This window comes from Pristiophorus japonicus, chromosome 4 (assembly GCF_044704955.1).
Source record: "Pristiophorus japonicus isolate sPriJap1 chromosome 4, sPriJap1.hap1, whole genome shotgun sequence".
NCBI lineage: Eukaryota > Metazoa > Chordata > Chondrichthyes > Pristiophoridae > Pristiophorus > Pristiophorus japonicus.
The window spans coordinates 246,180,407-246,205,219 of NC_091980.1; the positions used below are offsets into that span (position 1 = coordinate 246,180,407).

Here is a 24,813-nt window from a genome sequence, read left to right on the forward strand (position 1 = left end):
ATAATGCAAGGGCAATCTTGGGAAAGATAGCTCATCCAACAGATAGCGCTACATTATTTAAGAAAAATTTGCTCCCAGAAAGGTTCCAACTTAACCTATTTAAGGTTAACACTCAAAATTATATTTTCAAGATGGGGGCGGGGGGGGCTACGTTTCTAACTAAAATACTATTATAGGAGAAAAGGGGCATGCTATTTATTCCTATGGGATGCCCCAGGAACAGGGGTGTATGCATAATACATATCTCACCTTTCTTGGGGAGAAAAATCGGTGAGTTCACAATGCAACATGGAATCTGGTTGGAAAATGTCTGTCACTCTATTCCTTGATAATCTTAAGAGATGTAGACCATTTACAGTAGACACTTCAAAGCTCTGGAGAAATACCACCAGCGCTGCTGCCGCAAGGTTCTGCAAATCCACTAGGAGGATAGACGCACCAACATCGGTGTTCTCCATCAGGCCAACATCCCCAGCATCGAAGCACTGACTACACTCAACCAGCTCCGTTGAGCGGGCCACATCATCCACATGCCCGACACGAGACGTCCAAAGCAAGCGCTTTATTCGGAACTCCTACATGGCAAGCGAGCCCCAGGTGGGCAGAGGAAATGTTTCAAGGACACCCTCAAAGCCTCCTTGATTAAGTGCAACATCCCCACCGGCACCTGGAAATCCTTGGCCCAACACCGCCCCAAATGGAGGAAGAGCATCCGGGAGGACGCTGAGCACCTTGAGTCTCGTCTCCGAGAGCATGGAGAAAACAAGCGTAGACAGCGGAAGAAGCGTGCAGCAAACCAGATTCCCCACCCACCCTTTCCTTCAACAACTGTCTGTCCCACCTGTGACAGAGACTGTAATTCCCGTAATGGACTGTACAGTCATCTGAGAACTCACTTTTAGAGTGGAAGCAAGTCTTCCTCGATTTCGAGGGACTGCCTATGATGATGATAATCATCTGACGGTGGCTCCCAGCTGCAGCTCGTATCTGACTGCTGTTTTGCTTCAAGAGGAGACCATATGCTGTGGACAGCTACTGGTCTCACAATAGATCAGGAATTTCTGCCTGCAGCAGCAGCATCAGATAGGAACAGCAGCCAGGACCAATGAGTTATGAAGGAGGGAGTCATAAAGGAGGGAGAGCGCCTCCAGGATGGGGTGAATGAAGATAAATCTTATACAGTACCTCTGAACTGGAGTAAGGAGGTTATAGGAGGGGGGCTCTGGGGAAAACAGTGCCTCAGAATTGAGAGATTGGGGTGGGGGCAGGAGGAAGAGTGCCTGTGAATTTGGGTGGGAGGAGGGCATGACTGACCAGGTGGCTCTTGGGGTAGTGATGCTCAGGTTGAATATGCATAAACCCAAATGTCACTTACCTGTCTTATATTAAATATTAAAAATCAATACTGAAACAAACATGTTTAAAAATAGCCATAATATACTACTGCATTTTTAATATTGCTACATACTGCTCCTGGAATGAACATAAATTGATTGCTTTTCCTCCTCCTACTCAGATTGATAAGTAATCTCAACCGTAACATATCATAAATGTTTTCTGGAATGATTCCCAATAATCTCTCTCAATTTTGTGGAGCTGGCAAGTTACCAAGTTTAGGCTGGCAATTAAATGTAATAATCTGAGAGATAATTTTATAAGCTGGCAAATACCATTGCTGGGATCTCCTGGTCTTTTGGGTTCATCTCTTTCTCCTTTGTTATCCATGTCATCATCACCCCACCATGACGGCTGACCATACAGAGGAGTGGGTCTAAACGTGGCACTATCTAAGGCAGAAAAATATGAATAAAAGCACATAAGCAAAATGTTCTCGTGATCACAAAACAACTGTATATCAGAAACTATAAGAGCTTATACTAAGCCAAAAAATGAAGAGCTCTGTGCTTCAGGCCATGCGACCTTTCACTTCACCAAGTTACATTTGTTAAAAGTTAAAAGCCTTCTCTACACTGGACCAACAGATGCTTTCCAGTTCTTACGTTCCACTTGTGCACCCATATAAGTTTTGCTGATAATGTTTGAACTTATGCATATGAATGAGCAAACAATTGCTATATTTAAATCAAAATTTACTGACGATACATAAAAGAACATAAGAATTAGGAGTAGACTATTTGGCCCCTTGAGCCTTTTCGGGCATTCAATAAGATCATGGCTAATCTTCTACCTCAACTCCACTTTCCTGCACTATCCCCATATCCCTTGATATCCAAAAATCTATCAATCTCTGTCTTGAATATACTCAAAGACAGAGCCTCCACAGGCCTCTGGGGTAGAGAATTCCAAAGATTCACCACCCTCTGAGTGAAGAAGTTTCTCCTCATCTCAGTCCTAAATGGCTGACCTCTTATTGTGAGACTGTGACCCCCTGGTTTGAGACTTCCCAGCCAGAGGAAACATCCTCCCTGCATCAACCCTATCAAGCCCTGTACAAACATGTTATCCTGTCTTCTTTTTTTATCATTTCCTTATGCCTTAAAGATTGATAAATAAAACCACAAACACCAAATCTGACAAAGTTATAAAATTCTTTGAGCTGACAAGTACAGGACGACATTCATCTGGTCACCATCTCTAGGCTAATTTAGATTTCAGGAGCAACACAATCAGCATTCCAAAATAATTTAAAAATGAACATTGAGAACATCTCAGATGCAGAGCTGGCTTGGGAGGGGGTGGGGGGGGGTGGGGAGCTCTTGTGATCTGGATTTGATGTCTCCTTTATTGGCCTGCTGAATGTTGTGTACTGGTGTGGCACAAAGTAGTTTCATGATGAATGTGTGCAGACACACAGCACCAGTTCCACGTCAATTCCCAGGCCACCTTGCATGGCCCCAACCTATTCACTCCAATTTCTATGCTTTTTAAATGCACTAGCTACAGGATATTTGATATTTTTAAAAATTTTCCTCTTCGATAAGAAAATTGATTTGCTTGTGCCCACACACAAAAGCGATCTCCATTTTATTAACTGTCCTTGAGACAAATGCAGCAGAAATAGCCAGTTCAAGATATAAATCAGACAACTTTGTAGAGATCATTGTGAATCTCCCAGGAGTCAATGAATGTTAAAATGCCATGGAATAACTTGTAATTCTCCAAGAGGAGAGAGGGAGTTACAGTGAAGTGGAAAGCTAATTAATATTTTTAGATGTTTTAAAGCAGGTACAGCAGGCACTAGTATAAGAGAAACCAGTTTAACACTTGTCTGAAATAGTAACAGAAAATGCCAGAAATGCACAGCAGGTGATTCAGCATCTGAAAAAATTCAGCCTAGGATGTGCAGAGGCGAGTAGGAAACAATCCCAGCATCTGAATGGTGAGGCCCGAGATGGACCCGACATTGGTCCTGGGACCTCATTTCCATCAAGCCTCAAGCAGTGGCCAAGGGCGAGGTAGTGGTGGCAATTGGAAGGGATGGGGAGGTAGAGGCAACAATGGAGGAACGGTGGTCGGCAGTGGCCTGCATTCTTTGAATGTGAGGTTGTGAGGAGAAATGTGGGGAAGTGTGAGGTCATCACTCTGGATCTGAGAAAGTCAAATCGGAATATTTTCTTAATCGTGAGAGAGACTATGGGCTAGAATTTTTGGGGGGGTCTTTTTTGGCCCGAGTTTCGTGAAAAATTGCGCCCAGCGGTAAAAATCGACATTACATGAGGATTTGCGACGGAAACCGCGATCCTCGCCAACTTTAGTCCAAGATCGATTACCGCTGCGTGTTGGGCCTCGGGGGGGTGGGGGGGGGGGGGGGGGGGGAGTTCGTAAAAACCAAACTTATAAAACATTTACAAGACCCTTAACTAAGTCATCGCTGCAAAAAAATTTAAAAGAACTTTAACTTACCTTTATTGCAGGTCTTCATACATACCGCCGTTTTGGGGGCTGCAATGCAGGTTTTTCTCGGGCGGTGTTTTTCGCCCTGAATACGGGTGCACCAAACAGCTAAACTACAGCAATAGTCCTTTTTTTCGTCTTACACACCAGCTTTTCAGCGGTATTTCAAAACCGCCGGCGCAAGACTTGGGCAAAACTATCGGATCACCTTTTCCTGCCATAAACGGCGAAATAGCGCCGAAAAAACGGATGCAAGGTTGGTGAATTTCCAGCCCAAAGAGCTGTGGAGGTGCAATGGGATTTAGGTGTCCATATACAAAAAGAAAATCAGAAAAAAACATGTGAACGGGTACAAAAAGCAATCAAAACGGCTAATGGAATGTTTTTCACACAAAGGGTAATGGAAATCTGGGAACTCCTCCCCACCCCCCAAAAGGCAGGGGGTGCTGGGTCAATTGAAACTTTCAAGACTGAGATTGATAGTTTTTGTTGGGTAAAGGGATATGGAGAAAAGGCAGGTAAACGGAGTCGAGATACACATCAGGGATGATCTAATTGAACAGCGGAATAGGTTTGAAGGGCTGAGTGGCCTACTCCTGATCCTATGTACCTTTTCTGTTTTGTGCATCATGCTTCAAAACTTCATTGTTTCTGCTGACCTTACTACTGGCTCATACCTAATCCTATTATCTCTCGCTCACAAATCCTCATTGTTTTATCAATTCCTCCATAGCTGCATGTCACCCACTTCTCTCCAACTCTATTTGCCATGCTCCATTCAATTGAGCATGGACTTGACGACACATTCATCATGTATACCATCATGGCTTTGCGCTCTGGAATTTTCTTTCTAAACCCCTTTCAATTAAGGTACATTAGCAGTTTGGTCATTAAATCGGTCAATTCAAAAGATGCAACTTTAAAAAGGTTTTGAGTTCATGGCACCGTGGGTGACTCTGCTACACAGGAGGGCAGGAAAAAGAGTGGGAGAGCTATAGTGATGGGGGATTCGATTGTAATGGGAATAGATAGGTGTTTCTGCGGCCACAACCGAGACTCCAGGATGGTATGTTGCCTCCCTGGTGCAAGGGTCAAGGATGTATCGGAGCGGGTGCAGGATATTCTGAAAAGGGAGGGTGAACAGCCAGTTGTCGTGGTGCATATAGGTACCAACAATATAGGTAAAAAAAAAACGGGATGAGGTCCTTCGAGACGAATTTAGGGAGCTAGGAGCTAAATTAAAAAGTAGGACCTCAAAGGTAGTAATCTCAGGATTGCTACCAGTGCCACATGCGAGTCAGAGTAGGAATCGCAGGATAGCTCAGACAAATACGTGGCTTGAGGAGTGGTGCAAGAGAGAGGGGTTCAAATTCCTGAGACATTGGAACCGGTTCTGGGGGAGGTGGGACCAGTAGAAACCGGACAGTCTGCACCTGGGCAGGATCAGAACCAAAGTCCGAGGGGAGAGTGTTTGCTAGTGCTGTTGGGAAGGAGTTAAACTAACATGGCAGGGGGATGGGAACCTATGCAGGGAGACAGAGGGAAATAAAATGGAGGCAGAAGCAAAAGATAGAAAGGAGAATAGTAAAAGTGGAGGGCAGAGAAACCCAAGGCAAAAAACAAAAAGGGCCACATTACAGCAAAATTCTAAAGGGACAAAGTGTGTTAAAAAGACAAGCCTGAAGGCTCTGTGCCTCAATGCAGGAAGTATTCAGAATAAGGTGGACGAATTAACTCGCAGACAGCAATTAACGGGTATGGTGTAATTGGCATCACAGAGACATGGCTCCAGGGTGACCAAGGCTGGGAACTCAACATCCAGGAAGGATAGGCAGAGAGGAAAAGGAGGTGGGGTGACATTGCTGGTTAAAGAGGAAATTAATGCAATAATGAGGAGGGATATTAGCCTGGATATTGTAGAATCGGTATGGGTGGAGGTGCGGAATTCCAAAGGGCAGAAAACGTTAGTGGGAGTTCTGTACAGACCACCAAACAGTAGTAGTAAGGTTGGGGACAGCATCAAACAAGAAATAAGGGATGTGTGCAATAAAGGTACAGCAGTTAAAATGGGCGACTTTAATCTACATATTGATTGGGCTAACCAAACTGGGAGCAATGCGGTGGAGGAAGATTTCCTGGAGTGTATTAGGGATGGTTTTCCAGACCAATATGTCAAGGAACCAAATAGAGAGCTGGCTATCCTAGACTGGGTGATGTGTAATGAGAAGGGACTAATTAGCAATCTTGTTGTGCGAGGCCCCTTGGGGAAGAGTGACCATAATATGGTAGAATTCCTTATTAGGATGGAGAGTGACACAGTTAATTCGGAAACTAGGGTCCTGAACTTAAGAAAAGGTAACTTCCAGCGGTTTGAGGCCTGAATTGGCTAGAATAGACTGGCAAAGGATACTTAAAGGGTTGACGGTGGATAAGCAATGGCAAACATTTAAAGATCACATGGATGAACTTCTGCAGTTGTACATCCCTGCCTGGAGTAAAAATAAAACGGGGAAGGTGGCTCAACCATGGCTAACAAGGGAAATTAAGGATAGTGTTAAAGCCAAGGAAGAGGCATATAAATTGGCTAGTAAAAGCAACAAACCTGAGGACTGGGAGAAATTTAGAATTCAACAGAGGAGGACTAAGGGTTTAATTAAGAAGGGCAAAATAGAATACGAGAGGAAGCTTGCAGGGAATATAAAAACTGACTGCAAATGCTTCTATAAATATGTGAAGAGAAAAAGATTAGTGAAGACAAACGTAGGTCCCTTGCAGTCAGATTCAGGTGAATTTATAATGGGGAACAAAGAAATGGCAGACTAATTGAACAAATACTTTGGTTCTGTCTTCACGAAGGAAGACACAAATAACCTTCCGAATGTATTAAAGGACAGTGGGTCTAGTGAGAGGGAGGAACTGAAGGATATCCTTATTAGGCGGGAAATTGTCTTTGGAAAATTGATGGGATTGAAGGCCAATAAATCCCCGGGGCCTGATAGTCTGCATCCCAGAGTACTTAAGGAAGTGGCCCTGGAAATAGTGGATGTATTGGTGATCATTTTCCACAGTCTATTGACTCTGGATCTGTTCCTATGGACTGGAGGGTAGCTAATTTAACACCACTTTTTAAAAAGAGGGAGAGAGAAAACGGGGAATTATAGACCGGTTAGCCTGACATCAGTAGTGGGCAAAATGCTGGAATCAATCATTAAGGATGAAATAGCAGCGCATTTAGAAAGCAGTGACAGGATCGGACCAAGTCAGCATGGGTTTTTGAAAGGGAAATCATGCTTGACGAATCTTCTGGAATTTTTTGAGGATGTAACTAGCAGAGTGGACAAGGGAGAACCAGTGGATGTAGTGTATTTGGACTTTCAAAAGGCTTTTGACAAGGTCCCACACAAGAGATTGGTGTGCAAAATCAAAGCGCATGGTATTAGCGGTAATGTACTGACGTGGATAGAGAACTGGTTGGCAGACAGCAAGCAAAGAGTCGGGATAAACGGGTCCTTTTCAGAATGGCAGGCAGTGACTAGTGGAGTGCCGCAGGGCTCAGTGCTGAGACCCCAGCTCTTTACAATATACATTAATGATTTAGATGAAGGAATTGAGTGCAATATCTCCAAGTTTGCGGATGACACTAAGCTGGGTGGCGGTGTGAGCTGTGAGGAGGACGCTTGAGGCTGCAGGGTGACTTGGACAGATTTGATGAGTGGGCAAATGCATGGCAGATGCAGTATAATGTGGATAAATGAGAGGTTATCCATTTTGGGGGCAAAAACAGAAGGCAGAATATTATCTGAATGGCGGCAGATTAGGAAAAGGGGAGGTGCAACGAGAACTGGGTGTTATGGTTCATCAGTCACTGAAAGTGGGTATGCAGGTACAGCAGGCGGTGAAGAAGGCAAATGGTATGTTGGCCTTCATAGCTAGGGGATTTGAGTATAGGAGCAGGGAGGTCTTACTGCAGTTGTACAGGGCCTTAGTGAGGCCTCCACTGGAATATTGTGTTCAGTTTTGGTCTCCTAATCTGAGGAAGGAATTTCTTGCTATTGAGGGAGTGCAGCGAAGGTTCACCAGACTGATTCCAGGGATGGCTGGACTGTCATAGGAGGAGAGACTGAATCAACTGAGCTTTTATTCACTGGTGTTTAGAAGGATGAGAGGGGATCTCATAGAAACGTATAAGATTCTGACGGGACTGGATAGGTTAGATGCGGGAAGAATGTTCCCGATGTTGGGGGAGTCCAGAACCAGGGGACATAGTCTTAGGATAAGGAGTAAGCCATTTAGGACTGAGATGAGGAGAAACTTCTTCACTCAGAGTTGTTAACCTATGGAATTCCCTGCCGCAGAGTTGTTGATGCCAATTCATTGGATATATTCAAGAGGGAGTTGGATATGGCCCTTACGGCTAAAGAGATCAAGGGGTATGGAGAGAAAGCAGGAAAGGGGTACTGAGGAAATGATCAGCCATGATCTTATTGAATGGTGGTGCAGGCTCGAAGGGCCGAATGGCCTACTCCTGCACCTATTGTCTATGTTTCTACGTAAATGCAGGATTCAATGTGATTCACTTTTTTCATTGATGCCAAGGACAAGACAACAGTTTCAAAAGAAAAAAAAAAGATTTATTTCCTAAACTTGCTCAAGAAGTATTTGCCTGCTGTCTTATTTCTTCACATTCATGTTTTTCAAAACCTATTAAAATTACTAAACTTGAGACCAACAAAAAAAAAGGCTCAACTTTTATTCGTCCCCTCTGGTTAACAAATCATATAAAACAATTAAAATGTAAAAATTGATTCAATGACAGAGGAATTAAATGTCGTAAGGGGATGGAGTATAAAAGCAGAGATGTCTTGCTACAGCTATATAAAGGTATTAGTGAGGCCACACCTGGAATATTGCATGCAGTTTTCGTTCACTTATTTACAAAAGGATGTACTTGCTTTGGAGGCAGTTCAGAGAAGGTTCGCTAGATTGTTTTCAGGGATGAAGGGGTTGACTTATGAGGAAAGGTTGAGTAGGTTAGGCCTCTGCTCATTGGCATTCAGAAGAATGAGAGGTGTTCTTATCGAAACGTGTAAGATTATGAGGGGGTTTGACAAGGTGGATGCAGAGAGGATGTTTTCACTGATGGGGGACACTAGAACTCAAGGGCATAATCTTACAATAAGGGGCCGCCCATTTAAAATTGAGATGAGGAGAAATTTCTTCTCTCAGAAGGGTTGTAAATCTTTGTAATTCGCTGCCTCAGAGAGCTGTGGGAGCTGGGACATTGAATAAATTTAAGACAGAAATAGACAGTTTCTTAAACGATAAGGGGATAATGGGTTATGGGGAGCTGGCAGGGAAATGGAGCTGAGTCCATGATCAGATCAGCCATGATCTTACTGAATGGCGGAGCAGCCTCGAGGAGCCGTATGGTGTACTCCTGTTCCTATTTATGTTCGTATGTAGAACATGTTAAAAAAAATGTAGGTAAGTCAGTCAGTATCTGGAAGAAAGATAAGGTTAATGTTCCAGGTAAGAATTTCAAGAATAAAACACAGCTACTCTTGCAGTGAAGCTAATGTCATAAATAGGAGAATACCAGTATCCACAGAAAGGAATAGTGAAGAACTGTGGTGGTAAGTTTGTTAAAAAGTTCATTTAACAAAAAAGGAAGTTCCCATTAAATAATCAGATCTATCACTGGATAATTACTATCATTCCATTAATCTAAACTCTTTGGATTGAAAGAACAAGACACAGAATTCACTTAAATTTTAAAATCTTTCGAATTTAAAATCTCACTTCTCATAATAATGAACGACATTTCAATTTATAGCAAACTTCATGTCAAAATATGAGTTTTACACAATTATTTTTTTTTTAGAATGCTGTAAATTGAAAACAAGGGCATACAAAGTGGCAAGACCAATGGGAGGCTAGAGGATTGGGAAACTTTTAAAAGCCAGCAAAGAACGACTAAAAAAAAAAGAGGGAAGATAGATTATGAAGGCAAACTAGCACGAAATATAAAAACAGATAGCAAGAGTTTCTACAGGTACATAAAAAGGAAAAGAGTGGCTAAAGCAAATGTTGGTCCCTTAGAGGATGAGACTGGAGAATTAATAATGGAGAACAGGGAAATGGCAGAGACATTGAACAAATATTTTGTATCGGTCTTCACAGTAGAAGACACTAAAAACATCCCAATAGTGGATAATCAAGGAGCTATAGGGAGGGAGAAACTTAATGCGATCACAATCACTAAAGAAGTAGAACTTGGTAAAATAATAGGACTAAAGGCAAACAAGTCTCCTGGACCGGATGGCTTGCATCCTAGGGTCTTAAAAAAAAAGTGGCTGCAGAGAGAGTGGATGCATTGGTTGTAATCTACCAAAATTCCCTGGATTCTGATGAGGTCCCAGTGGATCGGAAAACCGCAAATGTAACACCCCTATTTAAAAAAGGAGGCAGACAGAAAGCAGGAAACTATAGATCAATTAGCCTAACATCTGTTGTTGGGAAAATACTGGAGTCCATTATTAAGGAAGCAGGAGCAGGACATTTGGAAAAGCATGATTCAATCAAGCAGAGTCAGCATGGTTTGATGAAAGAGAAATGATGTTTGACAAATTTGCTGGAGTTCTTAGAGGAGGTAATGATCAGGTTGGATAAGGGTGAAACTAGTGGATGTGTTGTATTTGGATTTCCAGAAGGCATTCAATAAAGTGCCACATAAAAGGTTACTGCCCAAGATACAAGTTCATGGGGTTGGAGGTAATATATTAGCATGGATAGAGGATTGGCTAACTACAGAAAACAGAGAGTCGGGATAAATGAGTCATTTTCCAGTTGGCAAATAGTAACTAGCGGAGTGCCGCAGGGATCGGTGCTGGGTCCTCAACTATTTACAATCTATATTAATGACTTGGATGAAGGGACCGAGTGTAATGTAGCCAAGTTTGCTGATGATACAAAAATGGGTGGGAAAGCAAATTGTGAGGAGGACACAAGAAATCTGCAAAGGGATATAGACATGCTAAGTGAGTAGGTTAAAATTTGGCAGATGGAGTATAATGTGAGGTTTTCCACTTTATGGCAGAAAAAAAAAATAGAAAAGCAAATTATTATTTAAATGTAGAAAAATTGCAAAGTGCTACAGTACAGAGGGCTCTGGTTGTCCTTGTGCATGAAATACAAAAAGTTAGTATTGCAAGGGGGATAGAGTATAAAAGCAGAGAAGTCCTGCTACAACTGTGCAGGGTATGTGTGAGGCCACACCTAGAGTACTGCGTACAGTTTTGGTCTCCGTATTTATGGAAGGATATATTTGCATTGGAGGCTGTTCAGAGAAGGTTCACTAGGTTGATTCCGGAGATGAGGGGGTTGACTTATGAAGATAGGTTGAGTAGGTTGGGCCTAGATACATTGGAGTTCAGATGAATGAGAGATGATCTTATTGAAACAAGAAAGATAATGAGGGGTTCTCGACAAGGTGGATGCAGAGATGATATTTCCACTCATAGGGGAAACTAAAACTAGGGGACATAGTCTCAGAATAAGTGGCCGGCCATTTAAAACTGAGATGAGGAGGAATTTCTTCTCTCAGAGGGTTGTAAATCTATGTAATTCTCTGCCTCAGAGACCTGTGGAGGCTGGGTCATTGAATATATTTTAGGCGGAGATACACAGATTTTTGAGCGATAAGGGAATAAAAGGTTATGAGGAGCGGGTAGGGAAGTGGAGCCGAGTCTGTGATCAGATCTGCCATGATCTTATTAAATGGCGGAGCAGGCTCAAGGGGCCAGGTGGCCTACTCCTGCTCCTAATTTTTATGTTCTTATGGAATGTGTGTGTTAATGCGAGGAATGTTACAAATGTTAATGATCTACAGGCACAAATTGCCATGTGGTTTTATGATATAGTGGCTATAATGGAGACCTGGCTTAAACATGAGCAAGAATTGGAACTAACATTCCTGGCTACAATGTATTCAGGAGGGATAGGGAAGGAAAAAAGATGAAAGAGACCAGTAGGGTGGAGGGTGTGTGCAGCAAATATTGATCAATATTACAGTTCTATAGAGGGACAATATATTGGAGGGTTCAAAGACTGAATCTATTTGGTTAGAGTTGGGGAACATTAAATGAGCTGTTGCATTGCTAGGTGTTTAGTATAGACCCCACCCCCCCCCCCAAATAGTAAGGAGGAGATAGAGTAGCAAATCTGTAGGCAAATTTCAGAGAAATGTAAAAATAATAGAGCAGTAATAGTAGGGGACTTCAAATGACCCTAAATAGACTGTGGGAATAACATAGTAAAGGACAAAGAGGTTGAAAAATTCCTAAACAGTGTACAGGGGAACTTTCTTAATCGATATGTTTGTAGCCCAATGAGGAAGGAAGCAGTGCTGAATCTAGTTCTGCAAAATGAAGTACGGCAAGTGGAATGTGTTGCAGTGGAAAAATATCTGGGTAATAGTGATCATAATATAATTAGGTTTAAAGTAGTTATGGAAAAGAATAAAAATCAAGTGAAAATACCCAACTGGAAGAGAGCCAATTTCAGTGATTTGAGGAGAGATCTAGCATAGGTGAAGTGGAAACAACGATTGGCCAGGAAAACAGTAAATGAGCAATGGCAAGCCTCAAGGCTGAGATAGTTTGGGTACAAATCAAGCATTTTCCCATAAGGAGGAAAGATTGGGCATCCAAAGCTAGAGCTCCCTGAATGACAAATGAAATTGAGGTTAAAACAGAAAACAAGAGTTAATGACAAATGTCAGGTATAGAATATAGAAAACCAGGCAGAATACAGATAGTGCAGAGGAAACAGAAAGCTGATACAAGAAGGGCAAAGGGAGAGTATTAGAAAAGATTAGTGGGAAGATAAAAGGGAACTCAAATCTTTTATAAACATATAAAAAGTTAAAGGAATGTTGGAAATGATTAGGGACAAAAAATGAAATCTTCTTGTGGAGGCAGAGAGCATGACTGAGGTAACAATAACTTTTATTTATATAGCGCCTTTAACGTAGTAAAGCGCTTCACAACAGCGTTACAGACAAACAGATACAGTTGACACCGAGCCACAGAAGAAGAAATTAAGGCAGATGATCAAAAGCTTGTTTAAAGAGGTTTAAAGAGCACAGTCAACGTATTCACTGAGACATACGAAAGCATGAGCCTTACACTAAACAGCCGTAAGACAAAGGTCCTCCACCAACCTGTCCCCGCCGCACAGCACTGCCCCCCAGTCATCAAGATCCACGGCGCGGTCCTGGACAACATAGACCATTTCCCATACCTCGGGAGCCTCTTATCAACAAGAGCAGACATTGACGACAAGATTCAACACTGCCTCCAGTGCACCAGTGCAGCCTTCGGCCGCCTGAGGAAAAGTGTGTCCGAAGACCAAGCCCTCAAATCTGCCACCAAGCTCATGGTCGACATGGCTGTAGTAATACCCGCCCTCCTGTATGGCTCACAGACATGGACCATGTACAGTCGACACAAGTCGCTGGAGAAATACCATCAACGATGTCTCCGCAAAATCCTGCAAATACCCTGGGAGGACAGACGCACCATCGTTAGCGTCCTCGACCAGGCCAACATCCCCAGCATTGAAGCACTGACCACACTTAATCGGCTCCGCTGGGCAGGCCATATTGTTCGCATACCAGACACGAGACTCCCAAAGCAAGCGCTCTACTCGGAACTCCTTCACGGCAAATGAGCCAAAGGTAGGCAGAGGAAACGTTACAAGGACACCCTCAAAGCCTCCCTGATAAAGTGCAACATCCCACTGACACCTGGGAGTCCCTGGTCAAAGACCGCCCTAAGTGGAGGAAGTACATCTGGGAGGGCGCTGTGCACCTCGAGTCTCATCGCCGAAAGCATGCAGAGATCAAGTGCAGGCAGCAGAAAGAGCATGCGGCAAACTAGTCCCACCCCACCCCTTCCTTCAATGACTATCTGTCCCACCGGTGACAGGCACTGTGGTGCTCGTATTGAACTGTTCAGCCACCTAAGGACTCATTTTTAGAGTGGAAGCAAGTCTTCCTCGATTCCAAGGGACTGCCTATGATAATGATGATGAATTCAAAGGTCTAGATTTTCTGCTGAATGGGCTGCATCTCCAGTGTAGCAGAACTTCTTCCTGTCACAGAGCTGCAACCCTGGCCCCAGCCAATCTTCCAGCCTTGGGTTCATTTGAATATTGGAGGCACTTACCAGGGACTCCTGCCAAATTGAGGGGTGGAGATTTGTTGCAACTGCTGCAGAATTCTCTGTGCTTTCTGTGAAACAGGCAGTTTATTTCTGGAAACATTTTCAACTTACCTTTTGGGACTAAGGACTCCATTGCTCTGACGACCCCAACATTTGGAAAATAATTATGTGCCTCCTCCATCAACCTTGGCATGCTGGATGCTTGCCTCTAACAGGCATCCTTTGGGTCCCACCTGTGACAGGGACTGTGGTTCTCGTATTGGACTGCTCAGTAACCTAAGGACTCACTTTTAGAGTGGAAGCAAGTCTTCCTCAATTTCAAGGGACTACCTATGATGATGATGTTTAAAAAGGTAGGTTTTAAGGAGCGTCTTAAAGGAATAAAGAGAGGTAGAGGTTTAGGGAAGGAGTTCCAGAGCTTGGGGCTCAGGCAGCTGAAGACACGTCCATCGATGATTGAGCAATTATAATGAGGAATGTACAAGAGGCCAGAATTTGAGGAGCGCAAACATCTTGTGGGGTTGTGAGGCTGAAAAAGATTACAGAGATAGGGAGGAGCAAGTCCATGGAGTGATTTGTAAACAAGGATGAGAATTTTGAAATCGAGGCATTGTTTAACTGGGAGCAAATGTAGGTCAGGAAGCACAGGAGTGATGGTGATCTTGACTTCGTGCGGGTTAATACGCTGACTGCTGAGTTTTGGATGACTTCAAGTTTATGTAGTGTGGAATGTGGAAGGCCAGCCAGGAGTGAGTTGTAGTCAGGTCTAGAGGTAACAAAGGCATGAATGAGAGTTTCAGCAGCAGAAGAGCTGAGGCGGAGGCGGGCAATGTTACGGAGTTGGAAAAAGGCAGTTTTTGTTATGCCGTGGATATGTGACTCATTTCAGGGTCAAATATGACACCTAGGTTGCGAACAGTCTTGTTCACCCTCAGATTGATGCTAGGGAGAGGGATGGAGTCAGTGGTTAGGGAACGCAGTTTGTGGCGGGGACCAAAGACAATGGCTTCGGTCTTCCCAATATTTAATTGGAGAAAATTTCTGCTCATCCAGTAGGACAGTAACAGACATCAGGAGGACATAGACAGACTGGTGAAATGGGGGGAAAACTAGGGTGTCGGACTAAATTGAACAGTTCTTTCAAATAGCCCGCAGAGGTATGACAGGCCAAATGGCCTCCTCCTTGTTATGTCTGTAATGCACTTATGAATTACTCCATGAGGCAATGTGTTGTACTCAAACTGTAGTGACCTTGGTCCTTTATTCCTAACTCCAGAGTGAGGCACAAGCATGGTGAGCAGCCTTTTATACTGGGTCCTGCACATCTAACTCGCTTTTGAATATATCTAACGAACTGGCCTCAATAACTTTCTGTGGTAGAGAATTCCACAGGTTCACAATTTTCTGAGCGAAGAAGTTTCGCCTCATCTCAGTCCTAAATGGCTTACCTCTTAGCCTTAGACTATGACCCCTGGTTCTGGACTTCCCCAACATCGGGAACATTCTTCCTGCATCTAACCTGTCCAATTCCATCGAAATTTTATGTTTCTATGAGATCCCCTCTCATTCTTCTAAATTCCAGAGAATATAAGCCTAGTCGATCCAGTCTTTCTTCATATGTTAGTCCTGCCATCCCGGGAATCAGTTTGGTGAACCTCCGCTACACTCCCTCAATAGCAAGAATGTCCTTCCTCAGATTAGGAGTCCAAAACTGCACACAATACTCAAGGTGTGGTCTCACAAAGGCCCTGTACAACTGCAGTAAGACCTCCCTGCTCCTATACTCAAATCCTTTCGCTATGAAGGCTAGCATGCCATTTGCTTTCTTTACTGCCTGCTGTACCTGCATGCCTACCTTTAATGACTAATGTAGCATGACACACAGGTCTCGTTTCACCTCCCCTTTTACTAATCTGTTACCGTTCAGATAATAATCCGCCTTCCAGTAACCTCACATTTATCCATTATACTGCATCTGCCATGTATTTGCCCACTCACCTAACCTGTCCAAGTCCCCCTGCAGCCCCTTAGCATCCTCCTCGCAGCTGAGTGTCATCTGCAAACTTGAAGATATTACATTCAATTCCTTCGTCTAAAATATTAATGTATATTGTAAATAGCTGGGGTCCCAACACTGAACCCTGCGACACCCCACTAGTCATTGCCTGCCATTCTGAAAAGGATCCGTTTATTCCCACTCTTTGCCAACCAGTGCTCTATCCATGTCAATACATTACCCCCAATAGCATGTGCCTTAATTTTGCACACCAATCTCTTGTGTGGGACCTTGTCAAAAGCCTTTTGAGAGTCCAAATACATCACATCCACTAGTTCTCCCTTATCCACTCTACTAGTTACATCCTCAAAAAAACTCTAGATTTGTCAAGCATGATTTCCCTTTCATAAATCTATGCTGACTTGGACTGATCCGGTCACTGCTTTCCAAATGCGCCGCTATTACATCTTTAATAATTGATTCCAGCATTTTCCCCACCACCGATGTCAGGCTAACCAGTCGATAATTCCCTGTTTTCTCTCTCCCTCCTTTTTTAAAAAGTGGGGTTACATTAGCTACCCTCCAATCCATACACTCTACATCAGGTAACATGTCTCCATCTTATGCAACAATACAGTGACTGCGCAGTGAGTATATCTATAGTCTGCATATATAACACTTCTTTGCTGTAAGATTCTATGCTCCCAACTCCTTCTATTTCCCTGGCCACCGTCTGACACTTTCACATCAAACTGAAGGACCAAAAAAATTCATAGAGCTATCTAAAGTACTGTACTGTACTGCTATAAATAGAGCTGGAGCGCCGGTCCCTAGAACATCGTGGCAGAGGTGCAGCAAATGAGGGTACGGGGCCCAGAAGAGCCGAGAGCCCAGGGATAGCACGGACCTGCCCATACTGCGATATGTGTGTGCACTAGGTCCGTACAGCAGAGCAGGTCTCCAGTCGTCCTGGTTAACCCTTGCCACTGGATAAAGGCCTAGCTCTGTCAAGCCTGTGTGGTGGCTGATGTGCAACGGTCACCACGTTAAAAAAAATCCACGCACAGGCATCTTCCACCCCCTCAACTGGAGTTCAGGACTGGAACATCGGGTCCTTCATTGAAACATCTGTGAACTCTCGTCGAAGCAAGTCATCCTCGTTCGAGGGACCGCCTATGATGATATGATGATGACTGTACTGCACCTCGAGTCTCGTTGCCGAGAGCATGCAGAAAACGAGCGCAGGCAGCGGAAGGAGCATGCGGCAAACCAGACTCCCCACCCACCCTTTCCTTCAACGACTGTCTGTCTCACCTGTGACAGAGACTGTAATTCCTGCATTGGATTCTTCAGTCACCTAAGAACTCACTTTCAGAGTGGAAGCAAGTCTTCCTTGATTTCGAGGGACTGCCTATGATGATGATGACCAGTAAAATACAACCAACTGTCAGCTCTAATAACAGTAGTTTTTAATTAATTCATGAATCAAACAAGATAAACCAGTTGGTTGAGTTCCTTCAAATAGTCTTTACAGCCTTTTCAGTAGACCCCTGTTGATAGTTCAGTAGCGCCGTAATGATGATGATGAATCCCTAATGGTTGTAGTTGCATTCAGATTTCTGTAGATGTTCTTATCTATGGGGTTCATGTTTCATCTCCACTGCACCGGCACTATCCCCGGGCCTGGCTCACTCCCCGTCCATTCACTCACGGGAGTCTCGGGTCCATCCTCGGCTCCATTTGATTGTTTGATCAGCACAGCGTGAGCTCTACCTGCAACCAGTCATGCTATCCAACTATCTGACTGTTTGATGCTGGGGTGAAGGAGCGGCGAGAGATTGTAGAGGGACGTGATCGGGGCCCAGGAAAGGCGTGAGTTCAGAGCCAGGAGAGGCGAGGGCCCAGGAGCAGCACGGACCAGCCCACACTGCGATATGTGTGCGCACTAGGTCCGTGCAGCAGAGCAGGTCTCCAGTCATCTTGGTTAACCCTTGCCACTGGACCAAGACCTAGCTCTGTCAAGCCCGTGTGGTGGCTGGTGTGCAACGGCCACCCCACATTAAAAAAATCCACACACAGGCATCTTCCACCCTTCAAGATGAGTTCGGGACCTGGAATATTAGATCCTTCATTGAAACACCTATGAACTCATCCCTTTTTGGCGTGGAAGCAGGTCATCCTCGTTTGGAGGGACTGCCTACAATGATGATCATGTTTCGTCTCTATATCTCTTACAGCTTTTTCAAAATTCTAATTTAAAACAAACCGTCCAAGTTTATATTTCAAATGTTCTTCGAAATGCAATCTTGCCTTTTGCAAAGCTAATCCAAAGCAATCACTTGCACAATGAACTCCAGCCATATTAACAAACACAAAAGGCCCATCAAAAACCACCTGTGGGGTGGGGGGAGGCTGTCTAAACTAAGTAAATAAAAAGTGAAAAACAGCACTAATAGACGTTGAAAACAAATGTTAAAAATGCTGTTGAAGAGTTACACCTGAAATGTTAACTTGTCCATTTTTGACCGATGCCGGGTATTTCCAGCATTTCCTGTTTTTGTTTGTTTAATCTAAAATTGTCCTGAATAGATTTATGTTGTTGTTTAATTGCCAGTCATGCATGTTAAATGTTTGCAGCATTTGGGCCATTGTTTTTCCCTCATAATCTTTATCTATTATTAGTCAACAACTTGACTGGCTGCTTCCTAATATGAGCCAGGCAAGACCAGAGAAACAAAGACAGTTTCCCAGCATGAATCAGCAGAAGCCATTTTGAGGGCAGTATCATTGTTAAGTGAATTCGAGGTTCAAACTACACAGTGTACTCCACAGAAAAGATCTATAAACTACAGGTAAAACTATTCTCCTTCCAGTACAGTGGTACCCAAATGTCACAATTGTATTCTCCATAACACATGAAGGAGTATAGGACACTCTAATGCCTTTAGAAGCTGCTGCTGTTTACATCGAATTTTAACTTGTACTGGTTTTCTCTAGATAGAATAAATTCTAAAGGACTAAACCATATAGAATCATACAACACAGAAGGAGGCCATTTGGCCCAGTGTCCTCTGGTTACCAACTCGCCAGTGGAAACAGTTGTTCCTTACTCCAAAAAAAACCTTCATAATTTTGACCACCTTTAGTAAATCTCCCCTTAACCTTCTTTGCTCTACGGAGAACAATCCCAGCTACTCCGGTCACTCCACATAACTGAAGTATCTCATCCCTGGTATAATTCTAGTAAATCTCCTGTGCCCTCTCCAAAGCATTGACATCCTTCCTAAAATGTGGTGGCCAGAATTGGACACAATACACCAGAACAGATCAATGGTCATCGATCCGAAACATTATCTCTGTTTCTCTCTCCACAGATGTTGCCTGAACTGCTGAGTATTTCAAGCACTTTCTGTTTTCATGCTGATTTACAAGGGCTTTTCTTTTTCATGCTTCTCCTTACTTCTGCTGTTTTAACTCTGACTTTTTAAAACCTTGGGTAAAACATCCCTTTTTTAAACTCAAACAGGATTAAAACATTACCTCAGACAATCACTCTTCATGAAGGTTGGAGTTTCTACTAAACTATGCTAATATATTTTCAAGATAACTTTAGCACTCTGCATTGAAAATGACCACAGTATATAGCCGTCAATAAATTGGCTCTGAACTTGTGTCACAAAGAAGAGTTCTTTATCTGAGGAAATGCTTGCTCATTAGGATCCCTTAGGGGCAACATTTCTTCAAGGACTGGGTTGCATCAAACTATTTGTAGATATGTTAATGCCGTAGTGCCCAATTTACTGCAGCTTTTCCCAAGGTGACATGGAGTCTGATGAAAGGTCATCAATCTGAAACATTAACTGTGTTTCTCTCTCCACACATGCTGCTCGACCTGCTGAGTGTTTTCCAGCATTTTCTGTTTTTATTTCAGATTTCCAGCATCTGCAGTATTTTGCTTTTGTATGACATCTTGAGAAATGACCAACAACTTTATGGGAGGTGGAGGAAGAGAGGAGACAACGTTAGACCAATATTTAGTACTAATTATTTCATATTTATGGAAATTATTTGCACTTGCTGAGACACAAGACAACTAAATAAATTTAAATCACAATTATTTTGAATAATCTAAAACCTAACAGGAAGAATACTGTTGTCCTCCAAAGAGTTAAAAAATATTAAAATTAGTGCAAGGTCAAATATTCTTTTGTTAATTTTACTGCCCGAGTGTTAAACAGCAGTATCTTTTGTAGGAGTGAAAGCAAAACTATTAGTTTTGTCAGAAAGCCTAGATCAGCAACTTCAAATCACACTCCTACATGTTAAAATTAAAACCAGCAGTCAGAACAGAGATGCCTTTATATTCTAATCTCAGAATGTGCACTACAGTACTACAGCAGCAAGGACATTCTAAACCCCAGTATACTTAAACTATCTGACCTGCTTTTCCTACTATTTACTCATATGCATTTTTTCAAGCATTTACTGCATGTTTTGCAATGCTGTCAGCGAATAGATAAATGTATTGGGAAACTAGATATTCCTTTCAATGGAAGATCAAATTCCAATGACCACTTTAAGTATAAAGGTTATCCAAATTAAGTGTTTAAATAATGACAAGCATCCAAGTATATGGGTAGGTACAAGATTACTTTTGAAAAGAACAAGATTTTCCATTAATTTTAATTCTATGTAAATATTACATATGAAATGTAATGCCAACTTAGATTTTAATTAACACTTCATTCCTTTTTGTTTCACTCTGCAAGCAATCAAGAAACTCATCTGGGTGCAAATTTGGCACTTAACCAAATTTACCATTCAAAACAATGATGAATGGGTGTCTTTAATTTAGGCAATAGAAATAAAATTAATTTGCTGATATAAACAAGCTTTTCTTTTTATATTGAAGTAAGTTTTTCTGAACAGAAGACCAACACTAAGCAGCAATTTCTGGATCTCTGCTGAAACACCAGATCAGAAACCACTCAGACGCAAAGGAGAAAAAAAAAGAGGAAAGCCAGTTTGCCAATTCTCGCAAATCTATCACGATTGACGCGATTTCTAAGTAAAATAAAGCATCACTCATGATGGAACTCCGAAGTCTCGGGATTTTTGGTGCGATTCGCAAAAGCATTACTCTCTCTCAACATAGCCAGCTTAAGTAGCGCGATTTTTAGAGGAAATATTCACTTCTCCTGACTTCTGCTCTGATTAGATACAGCTTCCAATTCTAGAACATTTCCAGGCCCTAGCTCTCTATTGGTTCTGTGCTACGTCAATCATCAATGGAACAGAGGTTCCGTCGCCCGCAGTCAGTGTAACTCTCCATGCAGCAGTGTGACGCGATGAGGAGATTTCAGACCACTTTACAGGTCGCGAAACTGGACCCAACCGAGTTATAACCGTCAGTTCACTGCATGTCGTTCAGTGACAGGGTTAGCCCGGGGGATTACTGCCTAATGAAACTGGACGAAAGGCTTTGTAAATACATTTGAGTCGAGACAGAACCCTACATTCATGTTGAGAAACAGTAAGAGATTGTAGTGCAACATTTATCTCTTGTCTTTTCACCAGGAAGAGTCTGTAAAGCAATTTGTCATCATGTGCCACATAGATGCGTACAATGGCACCATCCAGGACCACAAAGTTTAAATACATATTCCCATTAATTGCGGAGTTACAATTTCAGGGGAAGAAAATCAGGAAAAAATTGAGGTTTAAAAAAAAAAGGGGGAAAATAACTTTTCTGCATTGACAACTGAGTCTTTATCCATTCAACACCTAAAATAACTGTTCTACTGCTAAGCACCTGTATAATATGGTAGGTTAGGACTTCCAAGGCCCGTGTTGCCTTGGAGAGCTGAAAGGTAAGCACAATTTTTAATGCTTTGACATTTTCAAATAAAATGGGAAATGTCTGATGTCATGCTTCTTAAACAATGTTTAATCAGTCTTCAGTATTTTGAATTTTACTTTTAGCCTGATTATCCAAGGTGATAAGGATGAACATGGTCGTGTAGTGAAGATAAAACTTACGGTCTTATCTATATTGATTTACGTTTGAAAAAATGAGCAAGTTATGATTTATATACCAAAACCCTTAAATTTTAAGAGTTTGCCTCTTGATTTATGAGACGGTGGGATTTTGGTATTACTGGAAAGCTGATGGCTACCTCATGGTCCAATTTTTGTTTATACTGCGGAATTGATTCAACTACGATGGAATTACAATGAAACACACAAGAATAATTTTGGAACAGTTGCTCAAAGATCATGACTATCATTCTGGCCACAGGTCATCCACAATGTCGAGAAGCAATGTTAAAATTGGATTGCTGGCATATATGGGTGAGCCAAGAGTTCCATTTGTCTGTGGCTGGAATAAAATGGTTTCTCCATCCAAATACAGCTGCAATATAAATGGACTATCATATACGTTATGGAGACACAACAATGCAGTGCTTTGTCTGTACTTATACCCAGTTTATGTGGAGGACACAAACAACCTTCCGGATATAAAAGGGGTCAGAGGGTCTAGTAAGGAGGAGGAACTGAGGGAAATCCTTATTAGTCGGGAAATTGTGTTGGGGAAATTGATGGGATTGAAGGCCGATAAATCCCCAGGGCCTGATGGACTGCATCCCAGAGTACTTAAGGAGGTGGCCTTGGAAATAGTGGATGCATTGACAGTCATTTTCCAACATTCCATTGACTCTGGATCAGTTCCTATGGAGTGGAGGGTAGCCAATGTAACCCCACTTTTTAAAAAAGGAGGGAGAGAGAAAACAGGGAATTACAGACTGGTCAGCCTGACATCAGTAGTGGGTAAAATAATGGAATCAATTATTAAGGATGTCATAGCAGTGCATTTGGAAAGAGGTAATATAATAGGTCCAAGTCAGCATGGATTTGTGAAAGGGAAATCATGCTTGACAAATCTTCTGGAATTTTTTGAGGATGTTTCCAGTAGAGTGGACAAGGGAGAACCAGTTGATGTGGTATATTTGGACTTTCAGAAGGCTTTCGACAACGTCCCACACAAGAGATTAATGTGCAAAGTTAAAGCACATGGGATTGGGGGTAGTGTGCTGACATGGATTGAGAACTGGTTGTCCGACAGGAAGCAAAGAGTAGGAGTAAATGGGGACTTTTCAGAATGCCAGGCAGTGACTAGTGGGGTACCGCAAGGTTCTGTGCTGGGGCCCCAGCTGTTTACACTGTACATTAATGATTTAGACGAGGGGATTAAATGTAGTATCTCCAAATTTGCGGATGACACTAAGTTGGGTGGCAGTGTGAGCTGCAAGGAGGATTCTATGAGGCTGCAGAGCGACTTGGATAGGTTAGGTGAGTGGGCAAATGCATGGCAGATGAAGTATAATGTGGATAAATGTGAGGTTATCCACTTTGGTGGTAAAAACAGAGAGACAGACTATTATCTGAATGGTGACAGATTAGGAAAAGGGGAGGTGCAAAGAGACCTGGGTGTCATGGTACATCAGTCATTGAAGGTTGGCATGCAGGTACAGCAGGCGGTTAAGAAAGCAAATGGCATGTTGGCCTTCATAGCGAGGGGATTTGAGTACAAGGGCAGGGAGGTGTTGCTACAATTGTACAGGGCCTTGGTGAGGCCACACCTGGAGTATTGTGTACAGTTTTGGTCTCCTAACCTGAGGAAGGACATTCTTGCTATTGAGGGAGTGCAGCGAAGGTTCACCAGACTGATTCCCGGGATGGCTGGACTGACCTATCAAGAAAGACTGGATCAACTGGGCTTGTATTCACTGGAGTTCATAAGAATGAGAGGGGACCTCATAGAAACGTTTAAAATTCTGACGGGGTTAGACAGGTTAGATGCAGGAAGAATGTTCCCAATGTTGGGGAAGTCCAGAACCAGGGGACACAGTCTAAGGATAAGGGGGAAGCCATTTAGGACCGAGATGAGGAGGAATTTCTTCACCCAGAGAGTGGTGAACCTGTGGAATTCTCTACCACAGAAAGTTGTTGAGGCCAATTCACTAAATATATTCAAAAAGGAGTTAGATGAAGTCCTTACTACTAGGGGAATCAAGGGGTATGGTGAGAAAGCAGGAATGGGGTACTCAAGTTGCATGTTCAGCCATGAACTCATTGAATGGCAGTGCAGGCTAGAAGGGCCGAATGGCCTACTCCTGCACCTATTTTCTATGTTTCTATGTAACAGAAGTGGTTCTACAATATGCATTGGTAATGCAGCTGCATATGCTGACTTTGAGGGTCAAACTACAGCTCAAGTGCTGGTTTTGGAGCTACTATTATAGGACAGGTCCTTTAACATTATAAGTAACAATCACAATTAAAAATGTAGGCATAACAGGCACTGCAGGCAAATCTCGACACTTTTAAAATGGGATTTCCCATTGACCAAGCCTGATATAGTTTTCAATATATTTTGAGATGGAATGTTGCAACCCACTCAGCATTTTTAATATAATACACCAACAAACACCAACCAAGGGAATGGTGACATAAACCAGCCATTACAATATATTATCAAATCATAATGAATACCTGTAGCTCCTTTCTTTTCAGGCTTTTCAAGATTTTGTCTGGGTGACTCCAATTTTGTACTTGACTGATCAAGGGTCATATCAGACTGTTCCATCTTCTTATCTGCAGCTACTTTCACATGTATTTGAAACTGACTGGTGTATTTCTCATGCTGACAAAGCACAATAGAAACATGAGGTGAGGCGT

General features: G+C 42.7%; 1 protein-coding gene across 8 annotated transcripts in view; it reads right to left on the minus strand.

Moving 5' to 3' along the window:
- Nucleotides 1–24,813, minus strand: part of LOC139263345 (centrosomal protein of 170 kDa protein B-like) — a 113,179-nt gene that overhangs the window by 62,376 nt on the left and 25,990 nt on the right. For all 8 annotated transcript variants that reach the window (XM_070879264.1, XM_070879260.1, XM_070879263.1 and 5 more), the window contains exons 6-7: nucleotides 24,628–24,778; nucleotides 1,671–1,787 (exon numbers count right to left, since the gene is read on the minus strand). In XM_070879264.1, coding sequence (XP_070735365.1) covers nucleotides 1,671–1,787; nucleotides 24,628–24,778 — 268 coding nt within the window. The remainder of the gene's footprint in view (nucleotides 1–1,670; nucleotides 1,788–24,627; nucleotides 24,779–24,813) is intronic.